This window comes from Mya arenaria, chromosome 16 (assembly GCF_026914265.1).
Source record: "Mya arenaria isolate MELC-2E11 chromosome 16, ASM2691426v1".
NCBI classification, from domain to species: Eukaryota; Metazoa; Mollusca; class Bivalvia; order Myida; family Myidae; genus Mya; species Mya arenaria.
In genome coordinates, this window is record NC_069137.1 from 28,676,280 (window position 1) to 28,701,596 (window position 25,317).

At 35.5% G+C, this 25,317-nt stretch overlaps 1 protein-coding gene across 6 annotated transcripts in view; it reads left to right on the top strand.

Moving 5' to 3' along the window:
* Positions 1–18,540, top strand: part of LOC128222007 (multiple epidermal growth factor-like domains protein 10) — a 54,379-nt gene extending 35,839 nt beyond the window's left edge. For 3 of the 6 annotated variants that reach the window (XM_052930732.1, XM_052930730.1, XM_052930731.1), the window contains exons 19-25: positions 457–591; positions 1,315–1,458; positions 3,293–3,529; positions 4,558–4,672; positions 5,091–5,275; positions 5,544–5,669; positions 14,446–18,540. In XM_052930732.1, the coding sequence (XP_052786692.1) occupies positions 457–591; positions 1,315–1,458; positions 3,293–3,529; positions 4,558–4,672; positions 5,091–5,275; positions 5,544–5,669; positions 14,446–14,954 (1,451 nt within the window). In that variant the 3' untranslated portion in view covers positions 14,955–18,540. Of the gene's footprint in view, positions 1–456; positions 592–1,314; positions 1,459–3,292; positions 3,530–4,557; positions 4,673–5,090; positions 5,276–5,543; positions 5,670–7,928; positions 7,979–13,857; positions 13,877–14,445 lie in introns of those variants that run through there. The other 3 variants (XM_052930736.1, XM_052930734.1, XM_052930735.1) reach the window with 3 other exon arrangements.
* Positions 18,541–25,317: the final 6,777 nt, after the last annotated feature.

A 25,317-nucleotide genomic window follows, 5' to 3' on the forward strand; every position in this document is an offset into this window, starting at 1 on the left:
TCTTGGCTTACAATGGCAACCATACTGACCTTGGTAACTTGAAGTTAAAAGAGATGATCATCATTTTAAACTTTAGCGTATCTGATTTCTATGGTTAACAGTTTGATCAAGGTACCCGGTAACTGAAATTCTTAAAATTACATTAAATAGTCTAGATCATGGTCATTGGAAGTTTATTTTTCTCTATTTACCATATAATAGATGTCATTAGTTAAGATCAGAAAATCTGAAGCTTTTAGGTCTCTGGTTTCAACAGATTTCTTCTAAAGGTATTTAAATGCTTGCAATTCAATTTTGCTTAGGCCTTCCATTTTCGAAGGCTTTACCCAAGAAATATTGTAGTGTTAAATTTGGCATTATGAATTATTAAATTGAATGCTTAAGTAACTTTGAATATGCAGACTAGACTTGGGATTTAAAAAAGGGCACCATCCAAAATCTCATTGTTCATTTCAGAATGTCCCAAAGGCAAGTTTGGATTTGGCTGTGCCAACGACTGCCCCTGTATTGAGTCCCGAACCGAGACTTGCCATCACGTGACTGGACGCTGTCACTGCCTTAGTGGCTATACAGGAAATTACTGCGAGAAAGGTAGGTCACACTCCACTATATATTGTTGTAAGCTTCAAATTGAGACTTGTCATTATGTGACTGGATGAAGTCAGTGTCTTAGTGGCTATACAGGAACTAACTGTGAGAAAGGTAGGTTACACTTCACTATATATTGTTGTAAGTTTCAAACTGAGACGTGTCATTATGTGACTGGATGAAGTCAGTGTCTTAGTGGCTATACAGGAACTAACTGTGAGAAAGGTAGGTGACACTCCACTATGTATTGTTGTAAGCTTTAAATTGAGACGTGTCATTATGTGCCTGGATGAAGTCAGTGTCTTAGTGGCTATACAGGAACTAATTGTGAGAAAGGTAGGCTACACTCCACTATGTATTGTTGTAAGCTTTAAACTGAGACGTGTCATCATGTGACTGGATGAAGTCAGTGTCTTAGTGGCTATACAGGAACTTACTGTGAGAAAGGTAGGTAACACTACTTTCTTTATTCTTGTTAGCTTGAAACCTAGATGTGTGTTCTTTGAAAAAGATAGGTCACATTACAATTCTATTTTAGCTTGAATGCTTTCAACAAAAGAAGACATGATTTTGTTTCAATTACCTTACATCTTGTAGCTTGTCAATGTTTGCCATATTATCAAAAACTGAAATGTTGGCCCATAAAATTTATAACAGATGTCAATATAAATATTGTTATGCAGTTATGTTTACCTGAATAATGACCTTCATTTGTTTTTATTTCAGTGTGCGATCTTGGTTATTGGGGTCCCAACTGCAGGCTATCATGCTCCAAAGCTGGGTGTGTGGAGTCCAACAGTATCGGATGTGATGCAATAAATGGACTGCCATGTACATGTATAGACCAGTACACTGGGACCTTCTGCTCAGGTAAATTTCCCCATATGTATATGTAATTAATAATCTGTGATATAACACATTGTGATGTATTTCATCTTTATACATATAAAGTATGAATGTTTGTATCCTATTTGTTTAAATAAAGCTTTTTGCACAGACAAGTCAATTCGCTCATCCTATAATTTTTGTAGAATTTTGTTTCATTTTAAATGAAGTAATATGCTAGAAGTATAGCTACTGTATAGGTATATATGCATGGAAATATTACAATGGGTCGAATGTTCAGAACTTTCTTAAAGTTAACAACGTGATTAACAACATTGGTGTAAACTTTTGAAAGTGAAATATTCTATGATGTGCTCACATAATTCAATAAAACAAGAACAGCTTAAAGCTGCATTCTCACAGATTGAACGTTTTTACAACTTTTTTATTTTTTGTCTTGGAACGAGCCAATTTTTGCGAAAATCCATGGATACCAGTTATACAAGACTGCTGACAAAAACCTAGATCAATACATTTTTCTTAACGGTTTAAGCCATAAAACATTAATTTTCGAACAGAAATATGAAAATCTGCGATCTGATCTTTGGTCAGCAATCTTTTATCATTGGTTTGCAGATATTTACGCAAAAATTTGCTCTTTCCAAGACAAAAAATAAAAAATGTGGAAAAATGGTAAATCTGTGAGAGTGCAGCTTTAAATGCTGTCCCAAATCTTGTTAGGAATACGGTATAAGTGTATTTGTAAAAATTTCGGAGCAATTAAGATTTGAAAGTTTATGACAATGATGTTAACAATATTGTTAACTTTAATGGAGTTCTGAACAATTAGCCCAATGTTTCAGTTTGCCACACCTCTGGTATTTATATATATACAGTGGAAACTCACTAAATGGGACAAGGTCCGGATTGGGCAAAAATTCCGGTTTAGTAAGGATTTGATGTACGGAGTAAGTTTACTCAAAATATTAACTGAGTTAGAGGGAAGTTGAAAACTGAAATAAAATGAAAAGGGACAGTTCAATTCTTCGACGTGTAGACGGAGGTTGAGAAATGATTAAAGTACATGCAAAAGTGATAAACATAGTGGGGGGGGGGGATGGGGGTGAGCTTATTTACCCTCGCTATCGGGTTATACCTATTCGGCGAGCATAAACATACTTAAACATTTCTGCGTTTTTATAATCATCTTTTTTTCCAAGTCTTAAAATAAAACAACTCACTTAATTTAATGCTTGTTAAGTATGTTTGATAGTTTAATTAACGCACCACTCTGATTTGATTCAATCATAGAAGTCTTTAGATAAAACAACCTTCCAAAATGATCACTTAATAATCGTTTCTAAATCTTTATTTTCTGCAACAAACAAATGTTTCAATCAATTTTTTTTCACAAGTTTGATTATCGTTTGATTATCGCGCGACAGTCAATCCTAAGCGCAATCATCATTATCGATTATCGAGTTAACACAACATGACAGGTGCAATATGTAACGACGCACTGGCTGTCAAAACAAAATGACATGCGATTCGCGAATTCCTAATACACAAAATCATTTTGACATGTTTGAACTAATAAAAGTCCGGTTTTATGAGGTAAAATTACATTGACAACTAACAAATTTTTGCGATTTTTTGTCCGATATCCGGAATTCAGGGGTTCCGGTTTTGTAGGAATTTTTTTACATTGAAAATAGCAGGGGAAAACCGGGACTCTGAAAAAAGTCCGGTATCCCAAGGATTCCGGTTTTGTGGAGATCTGGTTTAGTAAGTTTCCACTGTATACATATTTTTATTATATCATAATTTTAATATATTTTATTGCATTTTATGTAAATATATTAAACTCATCTTTTTCTAGATACTCTGGGACAAGGTGGAACATCGGGCGGACAAACAGGCACCAACAACACATCAGCAGCAGCAGCATCCATTTCACCCATCATCGTCGGCGTTGTTGTTGGTGTGTTGTTGCTGCTAATACTGGCAGTTGTGGTTTTGTACTTCTCTCGAAGAGTGAGGAAATTAAAGAATGAAAACTTGCGTGTGCAGTATTCTGTTTCCAACGGGACCTTACCTGGGCAGACGAACTTGGGCAGTATGTTGACATTTATTTGGCTTTTCACTACAAATTTACAATATTTGTTGTTTTCTTTAACTATAATAAGAATTGACAAATCTTAAAAAAAAGGATTTAGGACAAATACAGTAATTAATATACAGTCAAATCCTGTTGGCTCAAACTCGCTTGAATCGATTGCCTCGTTGGCTTGAACTGGATGTAAAGGACTGAGTTCTTTCGCATGAAGGAAAGCATTCCTGCTTGGCTTGAATTCTCCGAGGTTCAAGGTTTTTTCGCTGATCCCTGGGAATTCGAACCAATGAGTACCGGTAATTGCCAAAACACTTATATTTATATTAACTCAAAAATACTTTTAAGACTTTAACATGAAACTAAATTAGTATGATCACAAAAAAATAAAATGTTCATGAAAGTGTTTAATGTCACATCACTTTGGGTGAAATATCTGTTTAATAAAGTGCACTCTCATAGATAGACTGTTTTTGCTTTTCTTTTAATTTCTGTCATGAAATCAGCTGATTTTGGCATCAAAATTGTTTTCAATTCAGTCTTATGAGATTTACTCATCACAATTGTTTGGAAAACTGCTAAACACCCATTTTCTTGAAGCGTTAGCAATGCTTTATGCCATAAACAAACAATTTCCGTAGGTAAACATGAAAAAATGCGATCTGATCTTTTGTCAGCAATCTTATATCACTGGTTTTTAGACAGTTACTTAAAAATTGGCTTATTCAAAGATAACAAATAAAAATCAAAAACGGTCAATCTGTGAAAAAGCAGCTTTAAGAGGCTTGGTCAGTTTAGAACAAAATAGGTATTGTTCAATTTTCCTTTCAGCCTTTTAACAGACCGACCAATAAAATGAATACACTCTCATTCATGGCAGTAATAAACAAGTATTATTTAAACAATGTTGTTTGGGCTAAAAATGAAAAACAATCCTAATACATCTAATTATATTAGCTTTTATTCACACAATAGATTAATTGCATTGGTATTGCGTGTCTTAAATACAGATAAAAGTTGTTTACATTTTGCAGATGGTACAATAGGAGTAGTTAACCCGACATACCAGGAACAGAACATGCAGAATGAACATCGCTACCCACACCTTGCCCAGCGTGCATCATCTTTAAGGCCTCCACTACCGGAGAGGTAAGAACCTTGCGGTTTTTATTTCTCTTGCGAAGAATAGCTGAAATGTAGGGATGACTTTCTCCCACATGGTCGCCGGCTTTTGTTTCCATTCAATAACTCATCAAACTTGGTATATACATTTGTCATGGTCAGTAAATGACCCCTGTTGATTTAGGGGTCAATATATCAAAGGTCATGTGTCGTCATTCCTGTTGTATTGTATTATTCTTTGTAAATTAAGTATTTCCAATAAAATATTCACTTAAAAAATATGGTAACATCGTTTTCAGGCATAAAATCTCAACCAAGTTGATAACAACTTGAATTTTACCTCGTAAGTGTTGCAGATACATCTGTACATCTGTGCATAAATAGTTTTCATTTCAGAAGGACACAACAGTATTATTTAATGACATCTATTGCCAATTTGTTACAGACAACAGTCCTGTGAACCATTTGACGATATTGATGAAGAGAAGATGCGAGTTACCATGGCGAGGGGTGACAAGTGTGACAGTCGCCCAACGTCGGGGACATATAGTGAGCCCGAAGAAGATCGATACACCACACTGAAGTCGGTAATGGGAAACGCTACTTTGGAGCGCAGTTCATCAACACAAGGTCTGAATTTTATTGGTAACATATTCTAATTTACCAGTATTTAAAAGTGACATTCAACTATCAGGATGCAAGAACTTAATATATGAATGGTTTTATGGCTATGAAATAGTGCCTCTGATGTGATTTTGGGTCAGAGACAGTCACCAGACACCTTTATTTTACCCCTGGGCCACTTTACTGACCCCCCCCCCCCCCCCCACACTTTATTTTGTAATAATAAGTAATAATAATAATAATAATAATAATAATAATAATAATAATAATACAGGAGCAGATAAAGACTACACATTGTACCAAGGGCAAAGATCAGAAGAAGAAGGTCAAAATTCGCCTTCAAGGTCACCATCAAGGTCAAGCAATGATGGCCATGCGGGATATGTCAATAATGCATATGGTAAGAAAATGATTTGTTTTTAAATTCAATGCCCATTTACTATTGGCTAATTATTGTTAAAAATAAACACAACAAAACAATAACCAATAAGTATAGGAAATCTGGTATGTGACCTAGTTTCACAAACACCTGAAGTCGAAAGAATTCCAAACTAAGAACTTTTCAGGAGCTTTATGGTTAGCTGATTGGGTTGAAAATTTTCTTCCCAAATCAGAGTTGTGGGCAACAATTTTTTTTGTTTGTTTGGTATTTAAAATTTAACTTTTAAATGAAAGATTTGAATCCGTTGTTAGCATGGATCAGTTCTATGAATTGAATCCGTTGTTAACATGGATCAGTTCTATGAATTGAATCCGTTGTTAGCATGGATCAGTTCTATGAATTGAATCCGTTGTTAGCATGGATCAGTTCTATGAATTGAATCCGTTGTTAGCATGGATCAGTTCTATGAATTGAATCCGTTGTTACTATGAATCAGTTCTATGAATTGAATCCGTTGTTACTATGGATCAGTTCTATGAATTGAATCCGTTGTTACTATGGATCAGTTCTATGAATTGAATCCGTTGTTACTATGGATCAGTTCTATGAATTGAATCCGTTGTTACTATGGATCAGTTCTATGAATTGAATCCGTTGTTACTATGGATCAGTTATATGATTTGAATATATTGTTAGCATGGATCAGTTCTATGATAAGCTCTGCCTTAAATTGCATTTGCATGTATATTTAAGTGTTATTGCAATATATATATTAACACAAATAGAGGAAAGACATCCCAGTACCTTTATAGCTTGTCCTCCGTGTCTTTATGCAAAACATTTATCCTTCTTAATTTTCTGTCTGCCATGTTTACCCATGTGTAGTTAGTCCCATAGGTGGCAGTATCGGTCAGGGATGGTGATTTACAAAAAAAGATAGATATACTTAAGTCTAAGGCATAAAAAAATTTATATTTTTGTTTCCGATTTTAGGTCAGAAAATATATTTTTTTATTTTATTTTATTTTATTGTTATTATGGAAATTGTTTCTTGAGATGTTTCTGTTACCAAGAACTCATTATAAGCATCACTGTTATCGTTATAAGCCCAAACCACTTCATTTTTTTACTTTCAAAAGAAAAGAAAAAATCAAACAACTATAATGACGTGAATGTGTGGGTTCAAATCCTGACGCAACTCACAATGAATGTTTTGAAGTTTTAATAACGTCCAGAATATAATCACATGCATACAGTTCTATGGAACACCAGTAGAAGTTATTTATACAGCGTCATCAATGATTCTTGTAACACAAGTGTTTAAGTATTTTAAATTTGTAACACAAATTATTAAACACACTTATAAAACTGTTCCTAGAAATATATATTTGTAACACAATGTCCTTTATTATAACTTTGGTAACGCACACAAAGTCGAAAATAATATTTGTAACACAATGTCCTGACTTTGGTAACACACAAAGTATAAAGTAATGTAATGGAACACCATACAATTCGAAGTCCTTAATAAAAGTGATCCTTAGGCTTTTATATGAAAAATATTGTTGTTTTAAAAGGTTAAGAAGTAACAAGAATGTCTGAAATGTCTCACTCAGGCTTAGCTATCAAAACTTGTCTAGCTAAGCCTGTTGCATAAAGATTAGTTAGAACATAAAATAATGAAGGTGCTAAAATTAAAGGAAACATGTAGACACAAGAAATAACAGTTTGTTGAAGAATTAAAAACCATTATGAAACCCTTCAGATGTGAAAGGAAATAAAGAAAATGTATGAAATATTGCATATAATTTAAAGGTTCTATGTTATAAAGAATATAAATGAATTCCTCATAAGACAACATTAATTTTCATACCAAATATCATATATTCCATATGAATAAAAGATTTACATCTGAACAGCAAAAGAGACAATATGTACATCAGACTTACCGGACAAAAACATTAAGAACTATAAAATAAAAAATAACAAATATTACGAAGACAATTTGACACAAAATTGCTTCATAATACAACTGATAAAAAATATTTCTCAGAGCAATAAAAATGTTGAAAGCAAGGGAGAAAACATAGGGAAGGTTTGGAAAACGAAAACAATTTATTTACTTTGCCTAAAATGCATTTAAATTTTTATGCATGTAATAATAACAACAACAACAATATGTCCCCATCTTAGACTGATACTTCCACCAATGGTTTATCTCATAAATGTGAGTACCCTCAGAATTTTGTTAATTTCGGTATTTGGTATTATTTACAGGATATTCCGAACCAAAGAAGCATAGAAAGCATAGAAAGCATTAAAATAAAGTAAAAACATGTTCAATGAACAACCTTCTTTCAAATTGTGATCAATATTTTGTTTACTATTAATGTATCTGTCCTAAGATTTGTTTTGTTTTTTAAAGTTTTATTTTTATTTTTTAAATTCAAAAAGGATTTTAAGAAGCAACGTTAAAATTTAGAATAAAATTCTAGCCTTTTCTTTGAAAATTTGTATTGTGTGTTTTACCAAGGTGCAAAAAAATTAAGTTGACATCTAAATTTCTAAATTTTGACAATTTGAAAGAGCGTATAAAAATGATATATAGCAAATTATAGGAGGGTAGCGGGGCCTTGTTGGGCAATAATGAATAGCAAATTATAGAAGCGCAGGATGCCTTGTTGGGCAATGATATATAGCAAATTATAAGAGGGTATGCGGGGCCTTGTTGGGCAATGATATATAGCAAATTATAAGAGGGTATGCGGGGCCTTGTTGGGCAATGATATATAGCAAATTATAAGAGGGTATGCGGGGCCTTTTTGGTCAATGATATATAGCAAATTATAGGAGGGTATGCGGGGCCTTGTTGGGCAAGGATATATAGCAAATTATAGGAGGGTATGCGGGGCCTTGTTGGGCAATGATATATAGCAAATTATAGGAGGGTATGCGGGGCCTTGTTGGGCAATGATATATAGCAAATTATAGGAGGGTATGCGGGGCCTTGTTGGGCAAGGATATATGGCAAATTATAGGAGGGTATGCAATTATAGGAGGGTATGCGGGGCCTTTTTGGGCAATGATATATAGCAAATTATAGGAGGGTATGCGGGGCCTTGTTGGGCAATGATATATAGCAAATTATAGGAGGGTATGCGGGGCCTTGTTGGTCAATGATATATAGCAAATTATAGGAGGGTATGCGGGGCCTTGTTGGGCAATGATATATAGCAAATTATAAGAGGGTATGCGGGGCCTTTTTGGTCAATGATATATAGCAAATTATAGGAGGGTATGCGGGGCCTTGTTGGGCAAGGATATATAGCAAATTATAGGAGGGTATGCGGGGCCTTGTTGGGCAATGATATATAGCAAATTATAGGAGGGTATGCGGGGCCTTGTTGGGCAATGATATATAGCAAATTATAGGAGGGTATGCGGGGCCTTGTTGGGCAAGGATATATGGCAAATTATAGGAGGGTATGCAATTATAGGAGGGTATGCGGGGCCTTTTTGGGCAATGATATATAGCAAATTATAGGAGGGTATGCGGGGTCTTGTTGGGCAAGGATATATAGCAAATTATAGGAGGGTATGCGGGGCCTTGTTGGGCAATGATATATAGCAAATTATAGGAGGGTATGCGGGGCCTTGTTGGGCAATGATATATAGCAAATTATAGGATGGTATGCGGGGCCTTGTTGGGCAATGATATATAGCAAATTATAGGAGGGTATGCGGGGCCTTGTTGGGCAATGATATATAGCAAATTATAGGAGGGTATGCGGGGCCTTGTTGGGCAATGATATATAGCAAATTATAGGATGGTATGCGGGGCCTTGTTGGGCAATGATATATAGCAAATTATAGGAGGGTATGCGGGGCCTTGTTGGGCAATGATATATAGCAAATTATAGGAGGGTATGCGGGGCCTTGTTGGGCAATGATATATAGCAAATTATAGGAGCGTATGCGGGGTCTTTTTGGGCAATGATCAATAGCAAATTATCGGGGGCCTTTTTGGGCAATGGTATATATGATGGTACTTGGTGATATATAGTGTGTGGATGCCTATGGTTTAATAACCAATATTATGAGAAAACTGTATAAATTAGTTGTATATATTTTTTGTAGTTTATTGAAGCAAATTGGTTCAAAAACATTACATAGGACCTATTGGAACAAGAACATTGCTTAACAGCCAATTTGGCACCAACCAATTCAAACAAGAAACATGCACCAAAAGCATAGTTCCACAACAAATTAGCCCCAAAGGCATGTTTAGGCAATGCCAATTGGTACCAAGAGTCTTGCTTAGCAGCCAGTTGGCAACAAAAACATGGCAAAGCATCCAGTTTGCACCAAAAACAAGGCTTAGACGTCAAATGGCATTAAGTGTATTGTTTTGTATCCAATTGGCACAAAAAGTATTGTTTAGCAGCCAGTTTGGCACTGGTATTATTGATAAGCAGCCTACTTGCACTTAGATCATTGTTAGTTAGAATTTTTCAGCAGTTAAGTGGCACTGATACATTATTAAGCTGACAAAGGGCATCAATATCATTGTTAAGCAGCCAATTGCAACCAATAGTATTATAAGGTAGCCTACTTTCACCAAAAACATTGCTTCTGGCACTAAGAGCATTGCTCAGGAGCCAATTGGTTTTACAGCATTGTTAAGCAGCTAATGGGTACCAACAGCATTGTTCAGCAGCCTTCTGACACTAAGAGCATTGCTCAGGAGCCAATTGGTTTTACAGCATTGTTAAGCAGCTAATGGGTACTAACAGCATTGTTCAGCAGCCTTCTGACACTAAGAGCATTGCTCAGGAGCCAATTGGTTTTACAGCATTGTTAAGCAGCTAATGGGTACTAACAGCATTGTTCAGCAGCCTTCTGACACTAAGAGCATTGCTCAGGAGCCAATTGGTTTTACAGCATTGTTAAGCAGCTAATGGGTACCAACAGCATTGTTCAGCAGCCTTCTGACACTAAGAGCATTGCTCAGGAGCCAATTGGTATAAGAGTATTGTTAAGCAGCCAATTGACACCAAAAGCATTGTTCGGCAGCCTTCTGACACTTAGAGCAATGCCCAAGAGCCAATTGGTATAAGAGTATTGTTAAGCAGCCAATTGACACCAAAAGCATTGTTCGGCAGCCTTCTGACACTTAGAGCAATGCCTAGGAGCCAATTGGTGTAAAAGTATCATTTAGCATCCAATTGACACCAATAGCATAGTTCAGTAGCCTTCTGGCACTAAGACCATTACCAAGGAACCAATTGGTATAAGAGTATTATTAAGCATCCAATTGACACCAACAGCATTGTTCAGCAGCCTTCTGACACTAAGAGCATTACCCAGAGAGCATTACCCAGGAGCCAATTGGTATAAGAGTATTGTTAAGCAGCCAATTGGAACCAATAGCATTATTCAGCAGCCTTCTGACACTAAGAGCAATGCCCAAGAGCCAATTGGTATAAGAGTATTGTTAAGCAGCCAATTGACACCAAAAGCATTGTTCGGCAGCCTTCTGACACTTAGAGCAATGCCTAGGAGCCAATTGGTGTAAAAGTATCATTTAGCATCCAATTGACACCAATAGCATAGTTCAGTAGCCTTCTGGCACTAAGACCATTACCAAGGAACCAATTGGTATAAGAGTATTATTAAGCATCCAATTGACACCAACAGCATTGTTCAGCAGCCTTCTGACACTAAGAGCATTACCCAGAGAGCATTACCCAGGAGCCAATTGGTATAAGAGTATTGTTAAGCAGCCAATTGACACCAACAGCATTGTTTAGCAGCCTTCTGACACTACGAGCATTACCCAGGAGCCAATTGGTATAAGAGCATATAAGAGCATTGTTAAGCATCCAATTGACACCAACAGCATTGTTCAGCAGCCTTCTGACACTAAGAGCAATGCCCAGGAGCCAATTGGTATAAGAGTATTGTTAAGCAGCCAATTGACACCAAAAGCATTGTTCAGCAGCCTTCTGACACTTAGAGTAATGCCTAGGAGCCAATTGGTGTAAAAGTTTCATTTAGCATCCAATTGACACCAATAGCATAGTTCAGTAGCCTTCTGGCACTAAGACCATTACCAAGGAACCAATTGGTATAAGAGTATTATTAAGCATCCAATTGACACCAACAGCATTGTTCAGCAGCCTTCTGACACTAAGAGCATTACCCAGAGAGCATTACCCAGGAGCCAATTGGTATAAGAGTATTGTTAAGCAGCCAATTGACACCAACAGCATTGTTTAGCAGCCTTCTGACACTACGAGCATTACCCAGGAGCCAATTGGTATAAGAGCATTGTTAAGCATCCAATTGACACCAACAGCATTGTTCAGCAGCCTTCTGACACTAAGAGCAATGCCCAGGAGCCAATTGGTATAAGAGTATTGTTAAGCAGCCAATTGACACCAAAAGCATTGTTCAGCAGCCTTCTGACACTTAGAGCAATGCCTAGGAGCCAATTGGTGTAAAAGTTTCATTTAGCATCCAATTGACACCAATAGCATAGTTCAGTAGCCTTCTGGCACTAAGACCATTACCAAGGAACCAATTGGTATAAGAGTATTATTAAGCATTCAATTGACACCAACAGCATTGTTCAGCAGCCTTCTGACACTAAGAGCAATGCCCAGGAGCCAATTGGTATAAGAGTATTGTTAAGCAGCCAATTGACACCAAAAGCATTGTTCAGCAGCCTTCTGACACTTAGAGCAATGCCTAGGAGCCAATTGGTGTAAAAGTTTCATTTAGCATCCAATTGACACCAATAGCATAGTTCAGTAGCCTTCTGGCACTAAGACCATTACCAAGGAACCAATTGGTATAAGAGTATTATTAAGCATTCAATTGACACCAACAGCATTGTTCAGCAGCCTTCTGACACTAAGAGCAATGCCCAGGAGCCAATTGGTATAAGAGTATTGTTAAGCAGCCAATTGACACCAAAAGCATTGTTCAGCAGCCTTCTGACACTTAGAGCAATGCCTAGGAGCCAATTGGTGTAAAAGTTTCATTTAGCATCCAATTGACACCAATAGCATAGTTCAGTAGCCTTCTGGCACTAAGACCATTACCAAGGAACCAATTGGTATAAGAGTATTATTAAGCATCCAATTGACACCAACAGCATTGTTCAGCAGCCTTCTGACACTAAGAGCAATGCCCAGGAGCCAATTGGTATAAGAGTATTGTTAAGCAGCCAATTGACACCAAAAGCATTGTTCAGCAGCCTTCTGACACTTAGAGCAATGCCTAGGAGCCAATTGGTGTAAAAGTTTCATTTAGCATCCAATTGACACCAATAGCATAGTTCAGTAGCCTTCTGGCACTAAGACCATTACCAAGGAACCAATTGGTATAAGAGTATTATTAAGCATTCAATTGACACCAACAGCATTGTTCAGCAGCCTTCTGACACTAAGAGCAATGCCCAGGAGCCAATTGGTATAAGAGTATTGTTAAGCAGCCAATTGACACCAACAGCATTGTTCAGCAGCCTTCTGACACTTAGAGCAATGCCTAGGAGCCAATTGGTGTAAAAGTTTCATTTAGCATCCAATTGACACCAATAGCATAGTTCAGTAGCCTTCTGGCACTAAGACCATTACCAAGGAACCAATTGGTATAAGAGTATTATTAAGCATTCAATTGACACCAACAGCATTGTTCAGCAGCCTTCTGACACTAAGAGCAATGCCCAGGAGCCAATTGGTATAAGAGTATTGTTAAGCAGCCAATTGACACCAACAGCATTGTTCAGCAGCCTTCTGACACTAAGAGCAATGCCCAGGAGCCAATTGGTATAAGAGTATTGTTAAGCAGCCAATTGACACCAACAGCATTGTTCAGCAGCCTTCTGACACTAAGAGCATTGCCCAGGAGCCAATTGGTATAAGACCATCGTTTTGCAGTCAAAATTGATAACGTAGTATAATTGAAATAAGTAAATGGGAAATACTCAGTACTGGATTGCATATCAGTTATTACAGAGAAGGATTCAAGATTCCAACAATTCTAGAATCACATGTTGCAAAGTACCAGTTCCAATGCCTCTAGGCATAAATAACAGTTGCGTGAGATTCTTACATTGTGAGGAATGGAATATTGATATTCAGATAACAGAAATTTGTAAATGGAACTATTTGTATGGTAGAGTACTGCCTTATGTTTTCAGATATAGAAAGTTAATACTGGTAAGACCTCTGTAAAACATTATGTTTTAGTTGGACACATTTTTATTCTAAAAGCATAAGGTCTTGGTTTACCCATTATAAGCCATGGTTTCGCGTGTTTTTCATCGGTTTCATGCACATACTCGATGATAACTCATACATAATTCAACATATTCATATGAAACTTGCATGGTTTTAAATTGACACGAGTATGCATGAAGACAGTGCTTATGCAGATACATGTAACATCTACAAACTAACGCTTAAATTAACACGAGTGCGCGTGTAGACAGTACTTACATGTATGCAGATGGTTGAAATATTAACTCTAAAATGCTATTCAAAACCAAAACATATACTGACTGGTTCAATTATGCCTTATAGTCAAATTAATACAGGCCTTTTATTGTAAATAACACAAATAGAATACAAAAATTAAAACCCTTTAAAATCTTCTTTGAAATTTGCAGCATTTCCTAACTTTAACATGTAAACTAATTATAGTATAAACTAGCTTTAGATTCTTAACATGCTTGAACTAGTTATAAACAGCTTTAACATAGTAACAAGTGTATGAATTAATTTTTCAGCTGATGAATCTACAAAGCAGCATAATAACAAGTCTACGAAAGGAATTTCCCAGCCTCTGTATGATATTGACTTTATTACTATAAATAGTAACACTGGAAACTCACAACAAGCTTCTCATGACTCAGATGGATTGAACACTGCAAGCCTTCCTGGAACACAGACCAGGGACCCAGAAACAAACCAATCAAAATCTTTCATTTCAAGAACAAATTTAACATCAGAAAATGAAGAAGTAACAAGATCTGAAAATCCTTATGACATTCCAAACTGTACAACAGATGAAAACAAAACAACTACTTTTAATGCCGGTGGTTACATAACACCAATATCTGACCAAACTGTTGAAAATCCTGTGTCCCACTCATCTAATGGAATAGGCTACATTACACCCTTACATGAGATAGAAATTGAGGTAGCTGGGGATGATTTAGAATCTTCAGTAATTTCCAACAATGACCAGAGACAGCTTATTTCGGAACCAAATTCGCTGTTCGATTCAAATGCTTAATTTCAAAGACATTGACCTGTAATTCAAGTTCTCACCATTTTTTGAGTCTACGAACTTTGGCAAACAATATTTGAAGAATCTTTTGGAAGCTCTAAAATAAGTGTAAAAAAAGGTAATTCATGTTTGTTGTATGTTTTTGTATTAAATAGTTGTAAAGTTTATATGTGAAACAATGAGCTGTACAAATTTGAGTGGAATTAGGAAAAGTTTTTACACTCAATGTTGAAAGTATACATATCTTATATTCATATCACATTTGAAGTAATTTTGAATCATTGTGCAAAAATATTTTTCGAACTTATTTGTATTTATCACTTTTTTAATTATGCTGTCTTGGCATTTCAGTTATTATGGAGAACTGTATTATTTTGTGAGCTATGTTTTCTGTCTGTGATGAGTTTGTGTTTACCGGTACGTATTGTATATATTGTAAGTGCTTCATACTGAATGTATCAACATTAGACTTCTAGATCAAAATGCCCAAATTCGAACATGGATTTTAGTTAACATCTTTTAGCTAAATTATTGTGATAAAAGCTTTCATCTTCTGAAAATCATGCTCGGTAGAAACTTGAACTTGTGTCCGATTTGAGAGGCCATGAGAATGGGGGGGGGGGGGGGACCAACAGCCACAGAGGTGGGAGGTGGACACCTGTACCCCAAGACCACTCTCACGCCTCACATTTATTTACACATATTGTACTACTTGGCTAAACACATTTTCATTAACCCTGCCATTACACTGTTGGCCAGCAGTGTGCCGGTGCAGGGCCAGCAGTGTGCCGGTGCAGGGCCAGCAGTGTGCCGGTGCAGGGCCAGCAGTGTGCCGGTGCAGGGCCAGCAGTGTGCCGGTGCAGGGCCAGCAGTGTGCCGGTGCAGGGCCAGCAGTGTGCCGGTGCAGGGCCAGCAGTGTGCCGGTGAAGGGCCAGCAGTGTGCCGGTGAAGGGCCAGCAGGCAAAATGTGTTTATTTCAACCATAATTTTATGTTGAGATTACTGTAAGGTTACTATTATTATTGATTGTTATTTGATCGTTCTGATATTCATGTTCATTTGGGATTTTAAGCACTATTATACAAGAATTAGCTAGTAAGTGTGACCTTTCCATAATACACTTACTAATACAGATTTCAAATAGAGGTATTATAATTCCACTATTTGCTGACATATGCATTGTATACCTCTATGAAATCTATATGAATGACTTTGTCTCAAGCATAAGATATAATTTCATTGTTCAATAAACGACTATTTAGGAAATTCATTGTGTTAGCATTATTATGTTGTAGTTTTTCTAATGATGGGCTTTCATTTTATTATGTTGTATATATTCCATTACAAGGTTTAAGACATTTTTACCGAGAAACATATCACTTTGTACATTTCACTGTTATTATATTCAGAATCTGCTTATAGAATGGCTGTAGCAATACTGAATTTTTGGTCCATAGTCTGAAGCGCAAAGTTTTATAAAAAAACGTTTTATATATGCACTCAGAGTTAATTGAAATGCAATGAAATATCAATAACTTAATTTTGCCAATGATATCAACTTTGGGCCAAAAGTTGTGTAATGTGTCCCTTTAAAATTGTTATTATTATGTTTGTCTTCATAATATAAGACAGTGTCCAGTTAATCATTATTATTTTGTTTGTCTTTATATATGAGACAGTGTCCAGTTAATTGCAATTCAAACTATATCACAAGAATAACAACTACCCCCACCAGGATTATTTGAAACAGAGAATTTTTTCAAAGTTTCAAACAAATTTTAATTAATATTTTACAAGGGTATTGTTAATAAAATTAATTAGGCAGTATCTTATCTTTAAATCAATAATTGGTATTCATACATATTCCAATACCTTGAAGGTCCTTGACAAATACACTTATATATTGTTTAAAAGAAAAATATTTTTCTTACGACTTTGGAAAGAGGGGGTCAGGTACTCTGCGCTTGAGAAAAAAATGTGTAGATAAGAGTAACTATGGGAATATCCATTTATTCATGAAATTAACAAAAAGATGCGGACAGAAAGTTAAAAGACAGTGATGAAGTTTTGTTCCTTACGAAAAATATCTGATTCGATTTCTCCACACAAAACACATTGTTTGGCAATTCTTCTATTTTTGCTTAATTTTTGTTTCAATTGATTTATTCTTTACTAGTTAAGTTGGGAATTTTTCTTTCTATATTTCAGAAAAATGACAAAGTTTCGGCATTGGAAATTGGTCCGAATTTTGACCTGAAAATGGTAGTTGTTTTTTCTGTTTTTCATGTTTGATGAGATTGTCTTCAACTATGTATATATGATGCTGCTAAAAAGAAATACTAACATTTAAGACAACAATATAACTTATTTGTCCCTTATCTATGTATTCAGAGATTATATCGATGTTGTTTGTTTTTCAATTTTGTTATGTTTCTTGCTTTATATATTATTGTATTCAATGCACACTAATGACTTAGTCAAGTACATTCTTTAAGAAATTAATTTACTTTTGATGTTGATAAATATCTTTTTTTTGGTGATATATTTACATTGATCTAACAGTTGCTGGCCAATTGTGATGATTGTTAAACTTTAAGGAAATTAATTCTGCAATATTTTTTGTAAGGGAGATGCTGTGATTAACTGAAAGGGGAGTGGCTCTACAATGAGTATACTTGAGAGGAAATAAATGCAATGTAAATACCACCTGAGTGGAAATAACTATGGGAAATAACTCAACTCTCTCGTTTTTGTTTGAGGGGAAATAACTCTGCAATGTAAATTCCAACAAAGGATTAATAACTTGACTTAATAACTCAGCACTCTTAATTCTATTTGAGGGGAAATTACATTGCCATGATTATTTTTCTTGAAAGTTAATAACACTGCAATGTTGATTCAATTGAGGGGAAATAACCCTGCAATGTCAATTCAATGAGTTTATGACTTGATGGGAAAAAACCCTCTAATGTATATTTAACTCAATGGCAAGTAACTCAATAATAAATTATTATATAAACAGATATAGACATTCAAGATTCACATCGAACAATTTCTGTAACATTTTTCAATCGTTAGATTTTTGACTTGTCGCCAAATCAACTTGTCAATATGATTTGGTGATATTTTTCAGTTTATCTATTGGATAATGCAAAATATATGTGCTATTATTTATTTACAAAATGTTATCCTGTTATTGTCTCACAATTGTTTGATGGAAAATAATTGACTGGTCAATTATAAATGTATTTAACAATACCAACATTATCAAATGTATAGCATGCTTATACTGAAAAATTCTTTGAGGCAAAAGATTTTACAGAAAAATGTTATAACCAGAATGTTACTGATACAGGTTACTTATATCAATGAATATTTACCAAGCTTTTGATGATTTAATCTACTTTTATTATACATTTGATGTTGTTATTTTTCATTCAATATTTCCATTGAATTAGTTTTTAAGAAAATAATATTACAGAGTTATCTTTCTTGTTATTTTATATGAATTATTTCCAGGTACATATCAACTTGACAAATGTTATAAACTCCACTCTTTAACAAGATGCTTATGCAATAAAATCTCTTGTTTATAACAGACTTGTTGTTTGTAGATGTTACCATGTTGGAGTGTTTGCTTCTGGTTTCAGAATGGTAACGTCTTAATACGGATAGGTATTAGAAAGGGCATGGTCACTGGTGCTGCAGAAACGGGAGAATATTAAGGGCACATTGTGTCGGACCGTGAACAAATTTAATATTATGAATTTCACAGAAAATATTAGGAATTGTGCTTCAAGTTTGTATGGATGGTCATTTTTAAAAGCTTTTTTAATCCAAACAAGAAAATCCGTTGAATTGATATCCCCCCGCCTGAATATGGCAAAGTAGATGGTATGGAAATTAAGTGCTGGTGTAATATTCCGACCAAAACCTGCAATATGGCTACAGGGTGATGAACTCTTATGAATGTTGGATATGAGGTATGATTTTGGTTGAAAATATTTGAAATAAAAAATAATTTTGTATATAGTTTAGCTTTTAGATTGGATCTAGTAACATAACCAAGTTTCAAACTAACAAACATGGAAAACATACTGATTCTGAATATGTCAGATTTGACCAGAAATATTGTAAAAATATAGACTGGAGTGTTCAAATTTTTCTGAAATTTGACCGTGTGACCTAGTTTTGGACCCCATGTGACCTTATTTGAAACTAATTCAAGAGTTCATCAAGGCAAATATTCTGATTGAGTTTCATGAAGATTGGAACAGATATAGTGCCTCTGTTTGTTACGAAGATTTGACCGAATGACTTAGCCCATATGACCCACTTGTAAAGACTACCAAGTGGAACATTCTGACCACAGTTTAAGTCTTACCAATCAATACCAATATTTGGTTCCAGAGATGATTTTTCAAAAATTGGCCTATAGACATACTTTCTGACCTCATATGACATTATTTCAAACAAGTCAATGATTTGGACCATTTTACTTAGTGTTTGACACCATGTAACCAATTTTAAAAATCGGTGCGATTTCATTGAGTGTTCCATTTTTTATGTTTAAAAATAATCTGACAAATAATTACCATAATTTGGTTCCAGACGAAAAAAATAAGATCTGACCTAGATTACCTATTTTTTGACCACATGTGACCCTGTTAAATTTGACCTAAAGTTCATCAAGGTGATACATTATGATTAAGTTTAATGAATATTGGACAAAATATTATGCCTTTTATATACAAGGGGTTTAGACTTGATCAAGGTGAACACTCTGACCAAGTTTGATCTCAATCTAACCAATCCCTACCAAGATCCTATGATATTGCTTTAAGAGCTGTCACAGACAGGCTGCTCAACAACCATGATACCTTTAAGTTTAAGGACTGCAAAGTTTTGGTGAAACATGCATGCATCACTGTAAAATTAGATAACATGCAAAACCTTGACCATTGCATTGCTTTTCTCTAATTTTCAGTAGTGTCAGTTGCTTTTTTCCTATTTCCAGTAGTGACTGTTTTTTGCTGATTTCCAATACTGTTCTTTTTCTCCAAATTTTAGGTTGTGTCAATTGTATTTCTCCCATTTCCAGTCTCGTCTCATTTCTCCAATTTCCATTATTGCCAATTATATCTCTACAATTTCCAGTAGAGTCCATTAGTTCTCTCCTACATTTTCCTCAAGTGTCAACTGTGTTCCTACATTTTCCAATCGTGTCCACTGCTTTCCTACATTTTCCAGTAGTGTCCACTGCTTTCCTACTTTTTCCAATAGTGTCCACTGCTTTCCTACATTTTCCAATAGTGTCCACTGCTTTCCTACATTTTTCAATAGTGCCCACTGCTTTCCTACATTTTCCATTTTAATGAAATGTGTTCCTACTTTTTCCAATAGTGTCAACTGCTTTCCTACATTTTCCAATAGTACCCATTGCTTTCCTACATTTTCCAATAGTGTCCACTGCTTTCCTATATTTTTCAGTGGTGTCCACTGCATTCCTAAATTTTTCAGTGGTGTCCACTGCTTTACTAAATTTTCCAGCAGTGTCCACTGCTTCCCTACATTTTCCAGAAGTGTCCACTGCTTTCCTACATTTTTCCAGTAGTGTCCACTGTTTTCCTACATTTTCCAGAAGTGTCCACTGCTTTCCTACATTTTCCAGAAGTGTCCACTGCTTTCCTACATTTTCCAGTAGTGTCCACTGCTTTCCTTCATTTTCCAGAAGTGTCCACTGCTTTCCTTCATTTTCCAATAGTGTTCACTGCTTTCCTACATTTTCCAGAAGTGTCCACTGCTTTCCTACATTTTCCAGTAGTGTCCACTGCTTTCCTACATTTTCCAGTAGTGTCCACTGCTTTCCTACATTTTCCAGTAGTGTCCACTGCTTTCCTACATTTTCCAGTAGTGTCCATTGCTTTCCTACATTTTCCAGTAGTGTCCACTGCTTTCCTTCATTTTCCAGAAGTGTCCACTGCTTTCCTTCATTTTCCAGTAGTGTTCACTGCTTTCCTACATTTTCCATTAGTGTCCACTGCTTTCCTACATTTGCCAGTAGTGTCCACTGCTTTCATACATTTTCCAGTAGTGTTCACTGCTTTCCTACATTTTCCAGAAGTGTCCACTGCTTTCCTACATTTTCCAGTAGTGTCCACTGCTTTCATACATTTTCCAGTAGTGTCCACTACTTTCCTACATATTCCAGAAGTGTCCAGTGCTTTCCTACATTTTCCAGAAGTGTCCACCGTTTCCGACATATTCCAGAAGTGTCCACTGTTTCTTACACTTTCCAGAAGTGTCCACTGTTTTCCTACATTTTCCAATAGCATCCTTTGCTTTCCTACATCTTTCAGTTGAGTCCTTTTATTTCTCTACAATTTCCAGTCAAGTTCATCAATATTCCCAAATTTCACGTCAAGTTCATCAATATTCTCCAATTTTCTGTCAAGTCTATCATTGTTGTTTTTCCAATGTTCACCATGGTTCATGATTAACCTTCAATTTTCAGGATAATTTCCAACAACTGAAAGACAATTCCATCCATCTTTTGCTCCAAATTAAAGTATAGTCTCCATTGTTTTCGTTGAATACAGTGTTAATGCAGGCCGGGACCAGTGCAATTTGAGAAATATCACCAAGCATTGCAATAGGCACGACCTAAACATCCACTTAATTTTCGGAACTTAAAACTTTACGGACAAAAAGTTCCTTGGACCATATAACTGTTCTTGATTTTAATGTCTCAACCGTTGGGCAGATTTTCCAACCTTCCTTGTATGGAACTTCCACACTCTTCAGCATTCTGTGATGGTTTTCATTCTCTGTTACTCCAAATAAAATAATACTATCATGATCTCCTTTTAATCCATTGGCTGCTAGTTTTAGCAATGGCCCTTCTCATTGGACAATTTTGTTGCTAAGCAACAGTGCCAGGCAGGCCGGGACAAGTGCAATTTGATTGGCTGACAGCAGATTGCACCCGTCCTGCCCGCCCAGTCCTGTTAAGACATGTATGATGATGCAGGATACTTTTTTTACATGAAGAACCTATGTGCTAAGTGGGGTTTTAATTCTGATCCACCTTTCATTCCATTTTGTTTAGACACATTCAGTATTCTAATCATTAGCAAAGGTGTTTGTAAACATGTTATCCTGTTTTGCACATAGCACAGAATACTCTTCTATATCCAGTGTTAAAGGTGCATGAGATGTAGGAAATCCATTATATTTAGCTTCAGTCATTGATACCAATACAATGTCTAAAATAATTAGTTGTTCTTCCAAGATCCCGATGATATGTGTAGATGATATTGACAAGGTGTAGATGACTAAAACCAGTCCTGCCATTTTAACTTCACATCTTGATGCAGTGCAGGTTCCACATGGGATATAAAGCATCCTAGGTTTCACATGGGATATAAAGCATCCTATCCCTCACTGTTTCATCTTCATACAACACAGCAATGCGATGCCCCCAAATGCCATTCCGTTTCCAATGTGAAGTCTAGATGTAGTCCAGCCATCAATAAGGCCGGGACAAGTGCAATTGGAGACAGTTTCAACCAGAGAGCACAAATCCAGACCTCATCGTAGGCTGGAAGTAGATTGTTTTACTCTTCACCCTCACCGTGTTAATATACCAATTGAAGTCCATCAAAATTAAATGGCTTCTAATTAAATCCTCCATATACAGGCCTTTAGCTAACTTTTGTCTTTACATTTCTTCCAAATGATGTTTCCAACTATGCTGTTGATTGAGGAGTTTCCCATTTCGCATTTGCCTTTCATTAACTTTTCTTGCTATTCCACAACTGTATCTTGATGGCATTCACTATGCAATACGAGTTAACATATACTGATTATGTACATTTGGGCAATCAAGTTAAACTTACATTTTTTATCCATCCATTCACAACGTCTGAAACAATCCCATGTTGATAGCTCCACCATCAGCAGGCCGGGACAAGTGCAATTTGATTGGTTTAGAACAATTTGCAAAGGTCACGACCCACCAATATGAGGAGGTTACATTCAACTGTAATTTAAAATCACAGACATTACCATGCATAAGAAATTCAAATTTAATAAAACTGAAATTCTGATTACAAAAAGTTTCTATAGTTGAAAAGGTGTTAAACTTTACATAAAAGTAGTCATTCTTTTCTAATGTTCTTACATGAAAAAGTTGAAATAGCTTTAAGAAAACTTTAAATCAAGTCTTTAATTTCTTTCTGACTTTCATTTAAGGAAACCATAGGTATTTATTATAAACTTGCAGACTAAATGGCAATTTCAAAGCCATTCCTTAGCTAAATGTTCAAATCTATCAATGATCCAATTTTCAAAATTAACAATAAATATTAACGTTGCCAAGCAACAACCAACTACTTCTACCTTCATTTGTCAACCAGTGAAGAGCACTCAAACAAAACCCACTTGTTTTATCACTTTAATTTTAATTATCTGCTTTATCTAAGACTTGAGATAGGACTGATAACTGCCACCCATGCTCAGGTTTGCACTTCTTCTATCAGGAAGGAATTTTTGGCTGACTATGTCAGAAAGGTGAAAGGCTTGAAAAATGAAATCCTTTTCATTTACATGCAGTTATAGAAATTAGCCCAATTAAGCCTTCTAGGGCTGCACTTGTGCAATGGGCTGGCTCAAAGTCTGGATCTTCTACAGCAGGGCTTTTTATTTTATTTTATGCTAAGGACTAGTGGGAGGAATTTGCTTTTCATTAAATCTAACTTTGATGACTAATATTCAAATAACGTATATTTCCCTACCATAGCTTGTTCAGGATTCAAATTGCCATATACATTTAAAAAGTTGTCAGGGCCTAGATAAAAACTTCTGATTAACAATATTTTGGATGAACAATTATCAGAAAATTAGAAAAACTGACAAGAGTTCGCGAATTATTGGTGACGTAAAATATTTAGTCATGAAGATTGCAATGTTGGTTTCATGTTACTTCCATGCAACGTTTTTACCAACTTACTTCATGATTACATGCCAACCAAAATAATATTTATGGGGATCAATATTTACTCAATATTTACAAACTCATGAATATATTCATACCTATTATTTCCTCATGTTAATATAGATTTCTTTATTGTCAATTTAAAATGTTTCAAGTTGACCAATAAAATGAAATTCAATGAAATACTTCTTTTTACCACAGACAACTCTTCAAAGTTTGTCCATGCAGGAAAAATATACTAATATTTCTTATCAAAACTTGAGAAAAACAACCCTTCTCAAAAAAGTGTGTTAAATGTGCATTTAATCTGCATTAAATGCAGAAGTATTGGAACCGTATTTAAGCATATTTTTCTTACAGAGTTAATTAAATACTTGAAAAAAAAAAGTGCACTTTTTGTGACTGAAGCACGTAATTATTCTGCACTAAATGCACATTTATTTCAGAATGAAAATGCCTTAACGTACTGAAGCCCATTTTTTCTCCATTTTAAGTGCATTTTAGTAAAAAGCATATATTTTTTGAGAAGGGAAACACTTTTCATGCCTAAATAAGTGAAAATTTGACAAAATAACTTCTCACCGTGTTGCTTTGTCAAAACAAACCAAAAATAAGAATGGTAACTTTAGGACTCGCTAACAACTTTCTTCCACTGTCCGCCAGTCACCATGTTAAATCTGAAAATAAACGATTACTGTAGTGGTATAGCTCATATTTAAACACAAGAAAAATACGTCACTTTATAATACTGGGCTTGTCCCCGTAGATTTCATTGCGTTATTAATACTACAATATTAGTTTATATAGGCTGTGTTTCCTGCAAGTTTGTAGTATTCAACTCTTCAAACAATCACAAGTTCAATCATTTGCCATTGATCTAGGTCAGGGTGGTTTTCCTATAACAAACAATTATTTTGAATACAGTCTGAAACACTCTTATCCTTTCAGTAGTTCAAAATACATCCACAGAAACTGTCCATAGACAGTAAAATAAGTGCAACACTGTCAGTGTCCAACTTGGCCGAAAGTTGGCCATTGTGTTGCTTTTATTTTACTTCTTGCGTTTTTATTTTGCTTTCAACGACAGTGCTGACCATCAAAAATTCCAAAATCAAATATTGAAGCATCTGAACAGGCAAAACAACCTTTGAACATCCCAGAATATCCACATACGCAGTTTGGAAAGCCACAATTATATTACACTCTGACATTCACTCAAATACCGTCTCAATGTGTCTTTATAAACTTCGAACATACAACACTATCCCAAGAATTAAACCACATTTGGGTAAGCCAGAATTACACACTGATGACATTCACTATCGTAAAGACATATACCCAGCGTAGAAGACCGTATTGTAAATCTCAAAATTC